At 54.4% G+C, this 18,722-nt stretch overlaps 1 protein-coding gene across 6 annotated transcripts in view; it reads right to left on the bottom strand.

Annotated features, from left to right (window-relative positions):
- Window positions 1-18,722, bottom strand: part of NCOR1 (nuclear receptor corepressor 1) — a 78,589-nt gene that overhangs the window by 57,799 nt on the left and 2,068 nt on the right. For 5 of the 6 annotated variants that reach the window (XR_006414762.1, XM_044430420.1, XM_044430424.1 and 2 more), the window contains exons 2-6: window positions 6,549-6,732; window positions 5,361-5,482; window positions 4,295-4,490; window positions 2,315-2,497; window positions 1,205-1,318 (exon numbers count right to left, since the gene is read on the bottom strand). Coding sequence is in view for 5 of the 6 variants with exons in the window: in XM_044430420.1 (XP_044286355.1) it covers window positions 1,205-1,318; window positions 2,315-2,497; window positions 4,295-4,490; window positions 5,361-5,482; window positions 6,549-6,656 (723 nt within the window). In the remaining variant the exon portion in view is untranslated. Of the gene's footprint in view, window positions 1-1,204; window positions 1,319-2,314; window positions 2,498-4,294; window positions 4,491-5,360; window positions 5,483-6,548; window positions 6,736-18,722 lie in introns of all 6 variants that reach the window. The other variant, XM_044430423.1, reaches the window with a different exon arrangement.

Here is an 18,722-nt window from a genome sequence, read left to right as displayed (position 1 = left end):
ATTGCACAACACAAACCTCTCACACACCACCCCATGTGAGGAGGTCACAGCCCGGTCAGCAAATGCTTGGTGTCAGCACAGTCACCTTGCGCAAGGGGGGGGGCGCTCGGTGCTGGACGGAGGCTGCAGCTCCCACGGCCGATCTCCAAAATGGGCAGGGCGCCTCAGGATGGACGTGGACCACCCAGTGGTCTGAGGCACAGCCCCCCAGTCCTGCCCATCCCCTGGTGACCAGCATGCATCCAAGCGCTCCGGACCCCAGGATCCCACTGCGAGGACCCCCCTGCTTGCAGGGCAAGGCAAAGTGCCAGAGCACCGCTCAACGCAACACCAGGAATTTTGTCCAAAAAAGCACCCAGCAGGTTAGGGCCGTTCTCTGCTGTGTGGACGGAAAACGACTTCCGCCACCTGATGAGATGCGCGATGCAACTGGGCCGAGGGTGCTGGGAGTTGTAGTTCCACAAATCAGGAAGGCAGAAAGTCGGGTGAGGCAGCATTATGCACGTGCGGAAACTGGATTTCTGCGGCCCAAGCACCAGCGACGTCCCTCTCCTCATCCGGGGAGGGAGACTAAAAGGGCCGCCCGGGGTGGGCGCAGTGACGGAGTGACGCCCTCCAGCATGCAGGGAGTCTACTGGGGTGGGGGGGGGGGGGTATCATTCTGCGCCATTCACAACAGGGTCTCCGTGCTCAATTGCAACACACCTAATTTTTTATTTCTCACATTCCTGTCCGGCGGTTTTCCCTCCTGCAGACGAGGGCCAGGATGCCCAGGGCCTCTCGGCCACCCAACTCGAGTTGCAGCAGGCAATATCAACCCTCTCTCAGCCCAGGGGCCAAATTTGCTCTTGGGGAAGCCCTCAGTGGTGGGTAGGGCTGGAGCCAAAGGGGTGGGACAAAATTCCAGCATGTTTGAGTGTAAAGCTCTACCTAACAGTGACAAAGATTTGGGAATCGATGGGACAGCGGGAATCCACCCAACCGCGGGATGGCGGGGGAAGAGGGGGTGGGATTCCTTGAGGGAACCCCGCAGCGGCAGGCTGGGACCCAAGCACTTCCGATTTGGCCCGCGTCAACAGGCCCAGGGATGGAGCCGGCTGTGGCGAGGAGGACCCACAGAACACCCAAGTGCCAGCGCTTGCTCAGAGCTCAAAGAATCGGCAACTGAGAGGCACCCACAGCAAAAGCACGAGCAAAGCATTACCCGGTTCTCATCGTAGATAATCTGAACAATGCTGCGGTGCTTCTGTTCTACCGGCGGAGGAGACACTGGCCGCTCGGGCTCCGGAGGCTTTGCGGCTTCCTCTTCCAGCTGTTGCTAGGAGACAGAAGAGGGGGAGGGAGGGAGTCAGCCATCCATATGGTGCTACTCACACTAGTAATGAGTCACCGGAGAGACAGGTCAGCACCTGGCTCAAGGGCGGTGCTCTGGGGTGCAAACTGGCCAGGTAGGGAGGGGGGGGGAGTTCAGAGACACCAGCTGTGCCCGTCGCACGGAGATGCTGAGCGGTTTTGCAAGACGCTCTGTTGTGCTGGACTGAAGGACTGAATTGGTGTGAGCCAGCCAGAAAGTTTCGGCTATTGGTCAGGGTAGCATTGCAATGAATGGAAAGGAAACTTTTGCCTTCAGGGATTTCAGAGAGATGGAGACAGGCTGTGTGCGCTCAAACACACCCACCCTGAGAGCACAAAATATGTCTCCATGAGCATCTTACCACCAAACTGTACATGGGAGGAAACTGGATTCTGCAACTGGGAAAGCAAACCGGACGAACAAAGGACATCAGCTCTCTGCCCCCAGCAAGCTCTGTACTGTTTGCAACCTTGAGAGCTGCAATGCAGACTACGGTTCCCATGCTGCTGAAGGAAAGCTGGGAAACTTGGGTGTGGAAACCAACATCACAAATAGGGAGTTTCTTCTCCTCCAGAGCAACCTTAGGTGGTGCCCTCCAGGTGTGCTGGGACTACAATTCCCAGGATCCTCAGCTGGTGTTCTTCCCCATTCCAAAGGGTTGGAACAACCCTCCAGAAGCTTAGGGACCACCAGGAAAAGCTTCCATGCCGTGGGATGCCCTCATCTCGTCACCCCTCCCCCCGCCAAGAGTGGAAGGCAACCCCGGAAAGCCGCTCCAAAACGGGATTCACCCCCGAGCCGGAAGGGCTCGCCACCTCGGCTCCAGTGGGCCGCCGAGCTGCCCAGGTGGTTTTGCCCCTGCTCCCCCCGTCTGTCCTGGCCCCTCGCAGCCTCGCTCGGGGCAGAGGGCTAGATGGAGGCCTCGCCCTGCAGCCCAACCCAAGATCCCAGGTGGCTCACTTGCTTCTTCTTCAGTTTGAGGATCTGCTGCTCCACTTTGGCAATCTCCCGGTCCACCCGATCCATGCTCTGGATGAGCTCTTCCTTCGACAGCTTGGACGGAGACGCGTTCTGGTCCTCTCCGCACGGCTGGCTCGACAGGGGCGAGGGGGGCCCATCGTGCTTGCTTCCGAAAGCCGGCTCCTTGCGGTGGAGAAGAAGGACGGGGAGCGTCATGAACGGCAACGAGGCCTGTGCCAAACTCTCTGGCGACTCTTGAGCAAGGACTAGCTGGATAGGGACAGGCGGCGGCCTGCCGTCAAAGTTCCAGTGGCATTTTTAAGTGGCAGCAGGCCTTGAGGCTGACTGTGAGCTGACTGTGCCGCCTGCCGTGCAAGACAGAACATCCGTGGCTTTCTCGCCAGTCAAACACGGCAAAGTGTGGCTGCTTGCGGGGTGCACGCTGACGGTGTTCTGATCTGGAGGCCCGGGGACCATTTCTACTTCCCAAATTCTCCTGCCTGAGAAACCCACTATCCATTTCTTTACACAGAAAAATAAAAGCTTTCTGAAGCAGCTGGAGAGCCCAAAGGGTCCAACTGCACTCGCAAACCAGCTGGCTTTGCCTTCTTTGGAGGTTCACGGTGCAAGGATTCCCTATTTTTCCCTAAAATATATTTAATCCTTTAGTCTGAAGTATTTTGATGCTGCTCCAGAGCCAGAAAGCTCCCAAAGCTGCGTCCATGCAATCAATTCGACAGGGCAGGCTCTGCGGGAGGGCTTACGACTGAGAAAAAGGCACCGCACACGATGGGGAGGAAGCGAGGAAACGCTTGTGCACACACACATTTTTTTCCCCAGAGTTGTTGGGTGATGTGTGGGCCCTGCTTTCTCTTACGGCTCTGAGCCACTCACTCCCATCAGTCTGGGCTGTGGCTCACAGCTGATCTGAGGAACACAGCCAGGCCGGGTGGTATGAGTCCCAGGCCTCCCCAGCTGGAGGTCTTGGATGGGATGGACAACAACTTCCACCGTCTCCCAGCCATGGGAGTTGTTGCCCGATGCATCTGGTGGGAGGAAGCAAAGTCTGGCTTAAAGGGCTCCATGGCTCCAGCCCAGGTGAGCTGAGTTCATGGCAAGGGGCAGAACGTTGCTCAGGCATTGCTCCTTTGGAAAAACACAGCCCTGGTTAAATATTAGTCACCAAGCCGGACTCAAACTTGGCTTGAACTTAGCATCCTACTGAGCAGCCCACGAACTGAATACTGAGCCAAAGAGTAGCGTATCGTTGCCAAACATGTGGGTATTCAAAGAACCCAAACACGGGAGGAAATCATCTTTCACAGCAGCATTTTCTCCCCTGCCTCCTGACACTGTGTGGGGGAAAACGGGTAACTGTCCCAAACAGGGACTTCAGGACGGTGGCCCCTTTGCCCATTTTCTTTCATCACCCTAAAGAAGCCCTGTGAATATCATTTAGTTTCAACAGGCTTTTTACAATAAGCAATTTCCCTCTTGACTGTTTCTGATTAAGACTTGTCCTTGCATTGCAGCTCTGTTTATATATATATTTTTAGCCTGGCTTTGGTTTATTTGTTTTGAAATCAAGGTCCTTTCCTTCAAATTGCAAGCCTCTGAGTACCTCTTGCCTGCGCAGCAATCCAGAAATGCTAAAAAAAATAAATAAACAAACGGAAACCTTCTCCTGGGCTTTATGTTGACTTCTTTGCAATGCTTGTGTTCTTAAGAGTGTAGGACGGAGAGGAAAGGGTGCCCATGTTAGGTACGTTTGGAGAGAAAGAAGGCCTACCGCTCCCTGCGTGGACTGGCCGGGACATTGTCGTGCCCATCCATGCATGGGATCGTGCCCTGACGCTTCAGTGACAAGACTGCGCCGGGTTCACCTGAAAACGGGCGTGCCAAGACCAATCCGAAGAACACGGCCTGTTCTCACTCCAACTCGAGCCCCCACACGACCACCCTGCCGAGTGCAGGCTTTACCTTCTTCAGGTCCGACGACCGTAGCCCTTCCTGCAGCTGGTGGGCCAGCGGCAGGACCGCCGCGGCACTGACCCGCTGGTAATGGGAGTCGGGAACTTGATCCAAGCGCGGCCTCTTCGTATCCAGCGAGTCATGGTCGGCTTGTGATGGGCCGGGATGGAACTGTGACTCATACCCGGATCGCCTCTCCTGAGGCCTGGGAGGAGGGAAAAGAGGTCCCGTAGCAACTGCAGACCCTGCTCAAACATGCAGAACCCTCCGCCCCAGCGGCCCCCCTCTGCGGGTCCCAGAAAGCCACGGCCCCTTCCCCTAACTTCCCACCCTTTGGCGATTCCCAGCTCTCCTCCCTTCTAAAGGGGCGAAGGCCCTCTCCTCAGGCACTCCGCTAGCTCTAAGAGCTTGCAGCTACAATAGCCTGGCCATTGCTGCTGGACTGCAGTCCCGATCATCACCGAAGCCCGAAAGAGGTTCGGTGGGAGCGTCAGACCATGGCAGCGATGACTGCATCTCGATGCTTCTTGGCCTCCAGCCCTAGCAAGCTGCCTCGCAGCCCGGGGGCTCAAGCATCCTTTCTTTGGGGCTTCCCCGTTCCCCTCAACCTCAAGAAGTTCACATCTGGGAGCCGGGACGGGCAGCAGCCGTTCTCCAGGTTTTTTTTACAGAGGGAGGGAAGGAGATATTTCCATGTGGGACCAATCCTCAGTGCCGAGATGCTTGCCCGTTTGGGAACAGCTGCTGTTTGCACTGAGAAACTCCGGACCCGTCTAGCCCAGTTTTGACTATACCAATCAACCTCAAGATATTGCGTGGATGACTAGCTCGTTTTAGCTGGGACTTGAGTTCAGGAAAGCACGCTTTCTTACTTGTGAGATCAAGCCCCTGGTGAAAAGGTCAGTGGGCTACCCTTCTTGGCAAGGCTTTTCCGAGGGAAAGGCTTGTCCTGGCCCACCCTGGAGAGATCATGGGTTGGACCTCACAGCTTTCCCACGCTAAGCCAAGCACACGCCACGAAACCCCCAGTGAGCCTGCTGGACAGCTGCATGCAGGAATAACGGGGGAAACCCACCGATCCGAGCCGGGGTGAAATTCAGAGAGCAAAGAGGGACGCCTCCGAAGTTGCTGCTGCTGCTGCTGCAGGATCTGAGTCGTGTCCAAGTGAGAATTACGGAAATCGGGGACAGCAAACTCCTGCAAAACAACAAGCAGGGCACAGCCGGTCAACCTTTGAAGCAGAAGTGCCCGGTACCATTTCGCCCAGCGACCCATTTTTTGTGGCTTCCCAGCTTTTCTGAAGATTTTTCCCTCCTCGTTCGAAAAGGTCAAGATGCGCCTGTTGGCGGGTATCCAGGCCTCACCGCTTTACCTTTTGGGCCTGCCCTGAATGCGACAGTTTATAATCCTGCGAAGGAGGCAAAATACCTTCATCGCTTACTTGCCCATTCTTATTTACAGCCTACCTCTTCTCCTCCCAGGAACCTGAGGGGGCTTACAGAGCCCCCCACCTTCTATTTTATCCTTCCAACAAGCCTGTGAGGCTGGCTACAATCTGGGAGGCAGGTTAGCACCTTTATTTGTGCTGGGGTCCTTCCTCCCAGCCTGCTTAGGCGGTGTATACGGCCAAGAAAGCATCCCTCCTACAGCAGCCAGAGGGGACCCGGGAACGAGAGCATTCTGCAGTACCATCAAACCGGCCAGCCAGGTATCAAGCACTGGCTGCCAAGTGCTTGAGTACCGTCAAATACAGCCAAGTAGTCTAAGAAGCCGTGAGATTGGCCAGAAGGAATTGGCCTGCTGCCTGCGTCGCATGGCTGCCTTTAAAAGCATATCGCCCATTTCAATCATCGCCAGAACTTTGTTTTACATTTTCCTTGCTCAGTTGTGCAATTGCAGAACAGCTTTGCCTGTCCTGGGGTCCTCAGCAAGATGGGCAGAAAAAAGTGATTTATAAAAACATATACAAGGATCATTCAGGATCGTGATATGCACAAAACGGGAACATGAATCAACTTGTAAAAGCAATATAAAGGATAACAAAAAATTACAACCGTACCAGCACTAAGCTGTACTCTCCCCCAGAACCGTAACGTGATTTAATCTCAACAGACCAGACTTTTCCCATCGGCCCCAGTGCCCAACCCTGCCTAGGCCAGGTTTCTCGGCCACGCTCGGGCAGCGAGAAAGGAAAACCAGCAGCTGGTGCCCGGGATCCCAGCCGCTCCGCCCCCAGCACTGCACCGTGCCCGCTGCCTCTTGCCTGCTGGTGCCGGCCACTGGAAAATGTGTACTGCACCGAGTGTGTTGCATAGCGGCTTTGCTCCGTGCTGAAGGCTCCCTGGTTCGGAGGGTAGCCCGAGCTGGACATTCTCGGAGGAGGCAGCAGTGTCTTCGCAGGGAGGAGAGATCACGACCGGGGAGCCACTGAGCTGCTCGGAAACCGCCTGCGGAGGGGAGGGAGAGAAGGGTGACCGGACCGCCCCAAGAGCCACGCTTAGGGTCGCCCGACGGCTTCCCATCTCAGCGGCGCACTGGGGAGAATGCGGGAGCGCGTTTGTCTGTGGGGGCCTTGGCCCAACCTGGCCCCCTCGAGAGCAGTTGGACTAGTGCCCGCTCACCCCCCCATCAAGCACGCCTGGAGAGCACTAGGCTGAGAGAAGGCTGCATTTGAGCAGTGATTCCGACCAGCACCTTAGTATGGCTTTGTCCCGGCCTGTACAGAGGGCACCGCCTTATGTCTACAGCTTGGCCCCACCAGGCCACCATAGGCCCTTCTGACCGTCAGAGGATCCCCCAGGGTCTCATGGAGAGAAGGGTCTCTCCCGTCACCTACCACACCGTGCTTTCAGGTGGGAAAACCTCAACGAGAGCCAAGGAAGAGACTGTAGGCCAGGGGGACACCCCGATGCCGAGCTGCACTCTCCACCTGGGAGGAGCACAGCACCGGATCTCCCACCTGGCTCCTTGCTGGCGGTTTGGAAGCAAGAAAAATCAGGGCACTGCCCATCTTCCACCCCTGTGGCCACAGACCACATCGTGCAGGGCTGCCGATAGGTCCTAGGGCAGCCACTGTGGCGGCCATCCTGGCTGGGGAGGATGGAAGGGGTAGTGCACACCTGGGAAAATGGCCAGTTGGGGAGAAGCTAATCTATCAGGCATACTTATTTGGTGCAAGCTGGAGGCTGCCCCCAGCAGCAACCACCGATGTCCTCCGCGCACTGAGGGCGCGTGCCAGCAGCCGCCACCCCCGGTCGGCTGTGGGCCCTGAGGGGAGGGCTGCTGAAGAGGTGCAGCATCTGGAAAAACACCCCTCCGTGCTGCAGCTCCAGGGCTTTTCTTCTGGCCCCGGCTTGCGAGTGCCACATCCACGCGGGAGGGCCGGCCACCCACGATACGGAGGAAAAGCACCAGCGGGTCTCAACAAGCCAAAGTGGAGCGCCTTCCCCACACACAGGCCTAAAGGGCCACCCCTCCACAAGGCTAAGCCATTCGGTTTTCGCAATCCCTACATGGCACGGCCCTTTTCCTGACTGAATGTGAGGACAGTAACTCAGCCATCCGTTGGAATCCACACTTTTTTGGACGGTTGGCTGCACCATCCGCAGCCAGTTAAATAGATCCAAAGATGTATGTAAAGTCTGTGCCCGAGAGAGATAACGCACACACTTAAGCCTGTTCTGGAAAATGTATTTTGGGAGGTGTGGGTGTTTCTTCAACTGTGGAATAATGCAGAAGCTAAATGGAGTTTAAGGTATGAACAAGAATCCACATGTGCAGAAGAAGTCAGGTTTGACCACCAGGCTGAGAGATTTTAGATTTGACAGTCAGCTGGTGCATGCGCTGGCCCCTACACTGAGGCAAGTTTTCTTCAGGCACACTTCCCTGCTATGAAACTTCCTCAGGGAGCAAAGGCCCAAAATGAAACCATAAACATGGCCGGGCGGGGTGGGGGGGGTGGAGATTCTTTTTCTATTTTGCCCAAAAATTTGGAAAAAAGAATTTCTGGAGGGAGGAAAACTTTTTCCCTATATTTTTCCCCTTGGGACTTCACATCTCTAAGCAAAGTACCTAATACCTTTCAAAGTGGAAGGATTAACATCATTCTGCACATGAAGCCCAAGTGAGAATCAAAGTTAGCATCAATACCGGCCGTTCCAGTTGAATGTGAGGCAATAGTAAACATGCAAGTTTCTAGCCCTCTTGGTTCAACCACCATTCCACTAATATGTTCTGTGAGCTCTCCCAAGTGTGAGAAGGCACCTGTGACAAAGCTTCAATAGAAAGAGCCTCTGGGGCCCCTCGTGGGACCACAACCTCTTTCCCTGGTTCCACCAACTACTGACCCGGTGCAGGTTCTCCCCCACTTCTCAAGATGCTGAAATGCTTCTTCTAGGTATTATTTATTGACAGTAAGAGCTCTAAGCTAGAATGGGTTGGCATTTTTTTGGTAATCTTGGCTCCATTCCTTTTGCCTTCGGCCCAGCCCACCACTGGAATGAGCTCCCCACCCTGAAATTTCTCCAAAGATGAACCCTGTTCTCCAGCTGAAAGAGAATTGCCAGCCCTGATTTTAGCTCACATTTAAATTTATTATCCTCAGCTGAAGCCGACACAATCACACAAGAAAGGACCTTCAAGCCCTGGAAGGTAATCCTTTAGAAACGAGCAAGTTTTTGCAATTCTGCTCAGACAGAAAAGGCTCAAGAAATTGCAGAAAACCGCAGCCAGACACTGATGTTTCGCCAGGGTGGAAAACACATCTGTCCGTTCCAGAGGCATCTTATAAACAAGGGCAGGCATCGCATTCAGGGTAGACACCAGTTTAGGTTCTCAAGCACAGCTCATACGTTAAAGCAGCCATGCTGAACTGCAGCTCCAAGCATCCCCAGCTACCGCGGGCATTGGCCAGGTTGACCAGAAATGATGGGGTTGCAAGCGATGCAGCTGGGGACACTTGTGGCTTAAGGTGTAGGCCTCCACCTGTACCTGCATTTCTGAGCTCAGCATCCCGTACACCTAGAAAGGTGCGTGGGGGCACCTACTTGCCACGAGAGAGAGGACTTTGAGCCGACCAAGTGGGGCTCGGCCTATGACCTTGGTCCGTCGGGAGGGACCTGTATATGGGCCAACTTTGGATCTGGCCCGATGTTCCGAAATGAGGCCAGGCCGTCCAGTCTGGATGAGAGGCTGCAGGTGAAGTGGGCCCAACTCAAAAGAGGGTAAGCGCTGATAAACCCAGTTCCAAAACTTTTGCCATTTACAGGAGCTGTCCTTGCCAGGGTGGTGAGGGGCAGCAACGGAGAAGAGAGCACAGTGCAGTAGCGGGTGCAGAATCCCACCTCTGGAGAACATCTGCTTTTGTTTAAAGACAGCGACGCAGGTTCCTAGCCCTTATGGATGGAAAGGTAAGATATGCTTGAAAGCATTTGGGGGGGGGGGGTCAGAAACCTATACAGTGCTTTGTACCTAGACACTACAGGGCTTTTGTGACAATCAAGCTGCCCCCCGCCAAAAAAAAAGCCTGTACGGAGCTCCAGTTAACAGTGGGGCTTTGCGCAACGCCAGGGTAAAATGCCACGCCAGGCAAACCATTGAATGGCCAACATTTTTGCAGTGCAGAGTAGAAAGAAAAGGCCGGCGCCTGGTTGCCCGGAACGGACTTTTCAGCCAGCAGAGTGCAAAGACGCTGCCTTCCAGATGACGGGGCCAAGTTTTGCCCAGAAACATGAGCTCTGCCTAGATTCATGGCCTGAGCAGGACAGGAAGTCCATGCACTGCCTTGCTCCCCCGAGAGTTGCTGGCTTCCTCCCTTCTCCCTGGCCTGGACAGGCACAAAGAGAGCTTTCCGCTAAGCCCTGCAAGGAATCCACCCCACAGCAGGGAGAAAGGACCACGTCCAGCTGACCCGATCCCCCCGCCGATTTCAAAAATAGCACCACTTATGCTGGAAGCGGAGAGACTGAGCTACAATGAAAGCAGAGAGGAAACCCCATCCCCAGACCCGCTGCCGTCCTCAGCAGCTGCGTGAAGCCGTCACCCGCCGCTGTCCACGCCGAGAACCTGCAAAGAACGAAAACGCTAAAGGGCCCTGGCTGGGCTGCGCAACGAGCTGCCCGGGCTACCCGTCCCAGAGCAGGTGATGCCATTTCGCTGCCCCAGGGCGAGGACGGGGGCACATTCCATTTTGGGGGCTCCATGCCAAAACCGGGCTGGAAATCAGAGGGGACGGAGCTAAAGGTCAATGAGGTGGGGCCAGGGGTGCAACCCCCCCGCCCCCGCTGACATAGCTTCCAGAGAAATTAGCAGAGGAATTTCAGTCCTTGAGAATGCACAAAGGCTGTGCTATTAAACGTGTGGTTGGGAGAGAGGGGCAGGCCGGGGAAAGGGGCACAGGCCCTGGTCCCTGGGGCTGTGGGTCCAGCAGCGCGGTGCCACCCATCAGCTGCACGCTCTCTGGAGGAGCGTACAGCGCCCTTGCCCACCCCGGCTGACTAAACTGCCCAACATGGGACAGATGCCATGGCTAAGGGAAGTGACACACGCCTCTGTGAGGAAGGGGGCGGTCCCCTTTTGCTTAAGACGCAGCAATCATGGGGTCTGCACTCAAGGAAGCTTCCTGTGACCCAGGAGATCCTCGAAGTCGATTCCAGTGGCACATGCACCATGCCGGGCTCAGGCGATTGAGGAGAAGACACCACAGCTGCAGCTGGACAATCCTGATTACCTGGGCCCACCTGGACTGGGCCTTCACCTGGGCTATTTGGTTGCCTTGGTGGAGGACCCATGCCAGGGACGGGCGAGAGGAGGCCCAACCCTGCGGGCTGTTTGGAGCTTCTCAGCAGTTGCTGAGACGGGCGGTGCTGGGCCCTATGGGGTGTGGTTAATTTCTTCTAACATTCACTAACTCCCCAGCTATATCTAAGCACATAACCAAAGCACAAAGAAACCAGAGAGTAACTCACAAGAAAAAGGAGATTGCTGCAAAGAAACACAAGGCTTTTAAAATTTCTTTCCATGTTTCAGGACGGAAGGGGAAATGCCTCCCCTCCACTTGGGGGCAGCGTGGCTGGGCCAGGGCTACACCGCCTACGGACTCTACCCTCTTTTGTTTCTTAACGCATGTTATTCCGCCAGGGTGCTTGTGTGCAGCCAGCTCAACACCAAAGGCCTCACCAATGGCTACTGTAAACAGCAACACATGATGCTGTTCCATGCCTGGCGGAACCATCCTCTTTCCAGCAGCAGCAGCAGGCAGAAATCAGATCTGAATCTGACGCGAGAGCACTGTCTTATTTTCCAGAGATCAACCCAGATTTCTGACTCCTGCTGGTTTAACAACATCAACATTATGCTGCCTAAATGATGCAGCTGAAATGAAGTAAAACTGGAGGGAAGTAGGGGCTAAGTTTTGCAGGAAAGCATCAGGAGCTCAGCGCCAGTCCTCACAACCGATTTCTGCGTTTACTCAGATCCTGCGTGTGTGCCTGCTGTACCAGGTCCTACAGAAACACAACAAAACCACGCCACCCGAGACCACACGAAGTAAATCCCGTCAGCCTGATGTCTTTGCGTCCCGGGTCAGCTCTGGATGATGCGCATGCCAACCATCTTTCTCCAAAAATTTCACCTTGATCCTTTCCACTGGAGTTGATTTGAGCAGACCTCTTGTTTCAACGTGCAAAGCGACCACTCAGCCATTGAGCTATAATCTTCTCCCACGATATGGTTAATGATACTTGAATAGGAATCAGACTAGGCACAGGACACCAGAACTGGGAAACTTGCATCCAGTCATATCGGCATGTCACCTGCACCGGAAGAACGGCACTGACTACCTATTAGCATCCAAGCCATGTTCAAGGTTATGTTAACAACAGAACCCAAACTCCCCAAGACTGGGCTACCGAGCAGACCACCTGCCCCTTCATACACCCAGCTGACCTAAAAGGAGGCCATCTCCTTTAGTCATTCTGCAACCAAGAGGCCATCTCCACATAATATCTGCAGCCAGGGTGAATCTGGATTTTATGGACACTATTTGTATTGTATTTATTTATTGTATGTAAGCTGTCCCGAGGCTCATGTGAATGGGACAGCATAAAAAAAAATCTAAATAAATAAATATCTCAAACAGACCTCCTTGACAACAGCGCCCACCCTTGGGAACACCCTTCCTCATGTGGCTTGGGAGGCATAAAAGGTTTAAATTGCCTTCCAAAAATGCACTTGTCTAAGCTGACTTTCTCTGGCTTGTAATTAATTTTTGTTGCAAGTGTAAATGAAGAAACGGAGGCTCTCACACTCCGGATATATCATAAAGAAGGCAAGACTCGCTGGAAGGTCAAAGGCAAGAGACAATGACAACCAGTTATGAGACGGATCAATTCCATAAAGTCAGTCACAGCCTTGAGTTTACAAGAGCTGAGCAGGGCTATCAAGGACAGGGGATTCTGGAGGGCACCACGTCAGAGATGACTTGACGGCATCTAACAAACCATTTTGCATTACTTTTATTTTTTTTGTAGCTGAAACACTTAAATATCGTATTTTAAGCTTCATTTTTTAATAGTGTTACTTAATGCTGTGGTTTTAACACTGTCATAGGTAAGCAGCTTTGGGATTTTATTGTGTTAAGCTGTATATAAATATTAACAAATAAAGGTCTCAAGGTCATCTCTGTTGCCTACATGGGCATGACAAAACATCAACTCTCCAGCAGATTGGAGATGGGAAGGCATGAAAGAAGGAAAGCTTGGAAAATCCAGTTAAGCACAGCAAGAAAATCCCCTCCTGCGAAACATCATCTCTTCTGGAATGAGTGAAATACTCCATAAGAAGATTTTAGCCACTCACAGCTGCAGCTGCGTCACCCACCAGGAACCGGAGGTCCATGGCTGTGGCCCTGCTCTGTGCGGAGGGGACCCAGGAGCACCCCGGCATCTCCGGGCAAAGCTGGAGAAGAACCTGGCCTGCAGAGCCATCGCCACTTGCTGTGCGGTGTTGAAGAAAGCCGGCCAGCCTACAGAAACCTCCCGGGTTCCTATCATCGCTGTCCCCCAGGAGGAGAGACAGAGGCCTGGAGGGAGCAGCTGGCCTAAAGCAGGCAATGCGCATCCCCCTGGCACAGCCCTTGCTCTCCCCATCAGGAGGTCACCACAGAAAGTCTTTTTTTAAACGGCTAATTTTGGCCCCTGTGGTGCTCCATAGCTGCCACAGAGCCCCAAATCCCTCACAGCCTGCTTGCAAACAAGCCCTTCTTGACCCTGTTATGCTCTATGGAAGCTCCAAGTGCCACTCTGTTTATTTCATGTATTTTCCCCCTCCTGTTTTGGGGGGGTGCAGCCTGCGGGAGGTGTTGAGTGGCAAAAACTGGGGCTTGAACCTCTCGAAGTTGCTCACTCAAGGTATTTACAGGCCTTGCCTACTTACAGGGTAAGTCCTGTTTTGTCTGCTCCTGGCCAGCACCTGCCACCTGGAGACTCAGGCAAGGGGGGGGGGGTCCCCCATATCACCTGCTACTTGGCCCTTTGAATTTGGGATGCTGGAAGTCTCCATGTGCAAAACAGGCCCTGAAAGATAACCCTCAAGGAGATGCAAACTGGGCTTCCCAGTCCGTAGGCCTGGTCTCCCCAGCACCAGCTCATGAGCACCTGCTAAACCAAGGCAGAAATCACACACTCAGATGTTTGAAGCTCTGGCACAACGATCCAATCCAGAAGAGCAAGGAACGCTCTGAACCTTCGAACCTACAGAAGGAGGAATGGCTGCTTCTGAGGCAAAAGGTAGAGGGGAAGAGCGCTGAGGAAGGAGGGAGCTCAGCTTCGCTCTGGATGGCAGTGACCACCCCAGGGCAAGTGAGGCACTGGACGCGGCTCAAGCCTATGAAGTCAGTCGAGACGCTCAGGTGGGACGGAAAGAAGAACTCATCTGCAGGGCAAGCCCGGTGCACAACATCAGCCGAATGCTGCTTGGGAGGAAAACTATTTTCATCAGGGCCCTCGGGTGCTCAAACCAGCGTGAGTGCAGTCGGTGACCTGTCGGCAAGGAGTCAGAGGTCTTTCGGGCGGTGGCTGTGTATGGGGCTGCCTTACAGTGCAGGGAAACGAGACTGCGACTCTTTAGGGCTTGGAGAAGCGAGAAAGCCAACTCCTCGCAGCAGCCCACTGGCGTCTAGACAGTTGCACACACTGCGCGCCCACAGAGAGGCAGGAATGACATGTGCCGGGGACTTCCCCCAGCGAGAACACGCCACCCCACTGCTTCCTAGTTCTGCCCAATGTGACTGCCTGTTTGAAACCTCGTGTACGAAGCTACTCACACCCAGACTGGAACTTCCATCGTGCGGCTATGCCAAGCCTGAGATCAATGCGACACTCTGCCCTCTCTCTGGGTGTGCTGGACTACAACTCCCAGCATCTGCAGCCCTGTGGGAGTTATGGGGTGTTGTATGCAGAGGGCGCTGGCTTAGAAAAAGCTGAGTAGCCCGTCCCATCCCCAAAGCAAGTGTTACACAACGGCAGCCGAGACCCTGACCCATCACGCCTTGCCTTCTGGAGACTAGATCCTACGCACTCACTTGTGCACAGCTTGCCCCCCCCCCCATCTTCAGCCTCCCCAATTCTGTGGCAGCATCTTTCTGAAAAGCACCACTGGTGTTCTGGGCGCTGCGCAAGATGCAGCAGCAGCGCAAGAAACCTTGCAGTGTGCAGAGTTTGGCCTCTTCATTCCCCCTCCCCACCCACAAAGGGCAGCCTTCCTGATGCCCTCCAGATGTTTGGCCTCCAAATCCCACCTGCCCCAGCCATCATGGACAATGGTCAGGGAGCTGCAGTCCAAAGCACCTGCAAGGCATGTGATCACGAGAGCGCAGCCTAAAGTATACGTACCAAAGGATAAGACAGGCCTGGCTCTCCAGATTTTTTAGCCTAAAACTTCCATTATCCTTCCTTCACCATGGGTTGCCTTGGCTGGGGTTGACAGGAGCTGGAGGCCAACATTCTTGAGGAGTTGCGCATGGCCCACATCTGGTATAGCAGAAGTACAGATAACCTAACAACCCACATTCAAGGGCTGAGTAGTCTGAATGTGGGTTGCTGCGGTGTCTGAACCCAGCCTCATTAACAAATTTGTTAAGCATGAACAATTCATCAAGAGAACCTGTGGCTTGCTGTTGGGCCGTTAATTTTGGGTTGTTCATCTTTAACAAACCATAGGTTATTAGTGCAACTGGGTTCAGACAACATAGCAAGACATGTTTCCACAACCCCAATCCACATGCAACCCTGAGAACGGGCTATCACGTTTCCTGAACATGTATGTGTACAATTTCAGCCCTCCCCAACCAGCATCCCACACCCAGGAGCCCAACAAGTTGTAGAAGACCGAGAGAGAGATGCAAGGTGGCACAACAGCAAAACAAACCTGGAAAGCCTCTGGGTGCGATCAGCTCCCATTAAGATAAAGAAAAATGGATAGAGTAACAGAATGATTGGAATGTATTTTAAATCACTTTATCTTAGTCTATCCGTTTTTATACACAGACATATGGGATTACGCTTCCCTGAGACAAGAAGCCTGGACACTCCTCTGCGTCATCGTTTGCCAGCAGGTCCCCACACCAGACTCAACCGAGTGGGAGATGCGGCACTCCTGGCCCAGGGCATCCGCCAGCATGACGCCTGGGGGGTACAGGCAGAGAAAGAGGTGGCCCTGTCCCACCCCTCCCCACTAATCTCGACAAGGTCTCAGTGTGCTGGTCACTCCTTCGTGTAATCCCGTGCACTTCTTCTCAGTAATAAGGCTTACAACCAGGGAGGCAGGCACAGGATCACCCCCTTTGCTGAGCCCCTTGTCATGGCACTAACCCCAGGCCTGCGTCAACCTCTGCCACCCCATGGCAGAGTTTTCCCCAGGACGGTACAGCAGCACCCGCACAAACACCGGCTCTGCTGACACAGGACTTTCCCCAACTGGTGCACCACAGATGCTACTGGACTAAAACTCCCATAAGCCCCTTGGGTCTGGAATGCTGCGTGTTACATACACTCCGACCAGAACGCTGCCCCCAGCACCCCCCCCCCCCAGGCTTGGCACTTGTCCCTTCCACCCCATTTCTAACCTTCCAACTTCCATCCCCAGCTCCCACCTGTGGCAACTCCTCACCGGGGCCATCGCCTCGCAGGGCTTGCCACCTCATGGCCCTCAAAGCAGGGATGAAGCCTTTGGAGAAGTCGAACATGATGAACCGCTGGAAGGAGAATGCCACTAATGCTTCTTTTCCACCATTACAGTAAACGTTCTGATGCACATGTGCTTTGACGTGAACGGCTTGTTCGCTGGAAGTCGAGGCACAGCTGATGCAAATGGATTTGCCGTACCCTTTCGCTCAGGTGTGTGGGTCTCGGACCCAGATAAAAGACTGCTGCTTGATCCTGGCACCCTACCTCATGAGGTTGTGGAGAGGGAACACCTGTTCGGGGGGGGGATATGTGATTTTCCCCTGAACTCTGTGGAGGAAGGAGGGGGATTTTTGCATTTAAACCCCACCTTTCTCCTCTTGCATGAAACCCAAAACGGCTTGCATGGGCCTGATCGTCTCCATTTGATCCTCACAACAAACCTGCGTGGCAGGTGAGGCCGAGGGCCTCTGGCAGACCCCAAATCCTCTCGCCCCAGCCAGCATCTCCCCTCTCCTCCTCAGGGCCACATCAGCTCTGCCTCTGTACACCCGCCCCTCTGTTCTTCGCTGCCAATCCTACCCAATTTTACCCCCTCTATTCACTCACCTCTCTCCAGCAACAGGTTGCGCCCCAACAGACACCGACCCAAGAGTAAGCCTACACAGAGCAAGGCGGCACCCGTCTTGCAAAACGCACAGAGCTGCAGTGCAATGAAGAGGACGAGACCGGGTCCCCACACCTATTTCGGCGGACACAACCTCCTCCGCACATACCCCGTCACCCTCCATGAGGACTGCTGGCGAGCGTGCGCTGAGGTGGCCGCCCCAGTGTTCAGTCCCACACAAGCCAGACCCCAGCAAGCACTGCAAGGATGCCTTCTGAGGAAAGGCCGCCCTGTAGGCAGAAATCCCAAACCCACAGTAAGGAATAAGCCCCAGAGTCACAACAGGGCTAAACACACTGAGGATTCAGGCTGCTAACTTCAATTCCTCACCACCCTGGCGAGGACTTCCTCTTCATTGCCTGTCAGATCACTCACCTCCCCACATCTTCCCCAGCCCCCCAGATATGTTGTACTACAACACCTCTCGCCCTAAGCTGGCTGGGGGTGATTGAAGCTGTACGCGAAGCGGTCTGCAAGTGCTGCCAAGAGAGAGGAGGGTGGTCTGTTTACACTTCCTACTCCTGCACCCCCACTTCACAAATGCTTACCCCCAGACCAACCTAGCACCTCCAGGAGTTGTGCACTCAAGCTCCCATCCGCCCCAACCAGCATGGCTAGGAGCTGGTGGACAATGGGAGCAGAAGTCCAAAGCAGCTGGGGAGGCTACTCATACAGCAGGCCCCTCTGAGAACAGCAGGGCTGGCTGGGGAATGCTGGAAGCCATTTAGACCAATACTAAGAAATAGCCTAATCTTTCCTCTTCTCAACAAACATGAATTCTAAATACACACTTCTGTCTGGCAGTACAGCCCCATGGGGTGGGGGGAATGCATGGGGTTGTGCTTCTTTTCATTTCCTTCGTATTTGCACTTACATGGGAGAAAAGCCACATGAACTGCATGAGAGTTACTTCCAGCAAACAGGTACCCAGGATTTCAGGCTGTGAACCTCTTCATTCTTCCCCTCTCTCACCTGCTCCTCTCCCCAGAACCCCGTGATAGGTGGCAAGAAGGGATCTTTTGTCATCGACTCCTCCTTGCCCCAGGGGTATTTTTCAACTCTTTTACCGAAAGAAAAGCACAAGGAGAGCCATGTTGCATCCTTTTGGGTTCCAGGATGCTGAGAGACGGAGAGAACCTTGAGTATCTTGCACACCTCCATCGGGAGCCCCTCTCCTCAGCCCCTTCTCTAAGCTCAACAGGCCAAGCCTCAACTGTCGCCTCCTGCCCTCCTACGGGAGCTGCTCCAGACCCCTGGTCATCGGGGTCGCCCTCCCGCTCAACACGGTGCGTGTGTGTGTGTGTAATACACGGCACGTTTGCAAACAACACAGAGGCGAGGGACCTAGAGTGCGGAGTAAACATGCTTCCGAAGGAAGCGGCACCGTGGCCACGCCTTCTCCAACCTGGCGCTCTCCAGCTGCACCGGACTACAACTCCCATCACTCCCGGATCTTTGCCCATTCTGGAAAGGAGTTCCTGGAGGCCGCAGGCCAAGCCGAGAACCCCGGGGGTGGGGGGGGGCGGCCAAGAGGAAAGCAGAGCCGGGGTGCGCAAGGGCAAAGCGGGCCCGGAGGCACAGGGGGAACGAG

The sequence above is a fragment of the Varanus komodoensis genome, unplaced genomic scaffold (assembly GCF_004798865.1).
Source record: "Varanus komodoensis strain SLA01 unplaced genomic scaffold, ASM479886v1 scaffold20_1, whole genome shotgun sequence".
Classification (NCBI taxonomy): Eukaryota; Metazoa; Chordata; class Lepidosauria; order Squamata; family Varanidae; genus Varanus; species Varanus komodoensis.
This window is presented reverse-complemented; position numbering and strand designations above follow the sequence as displayed.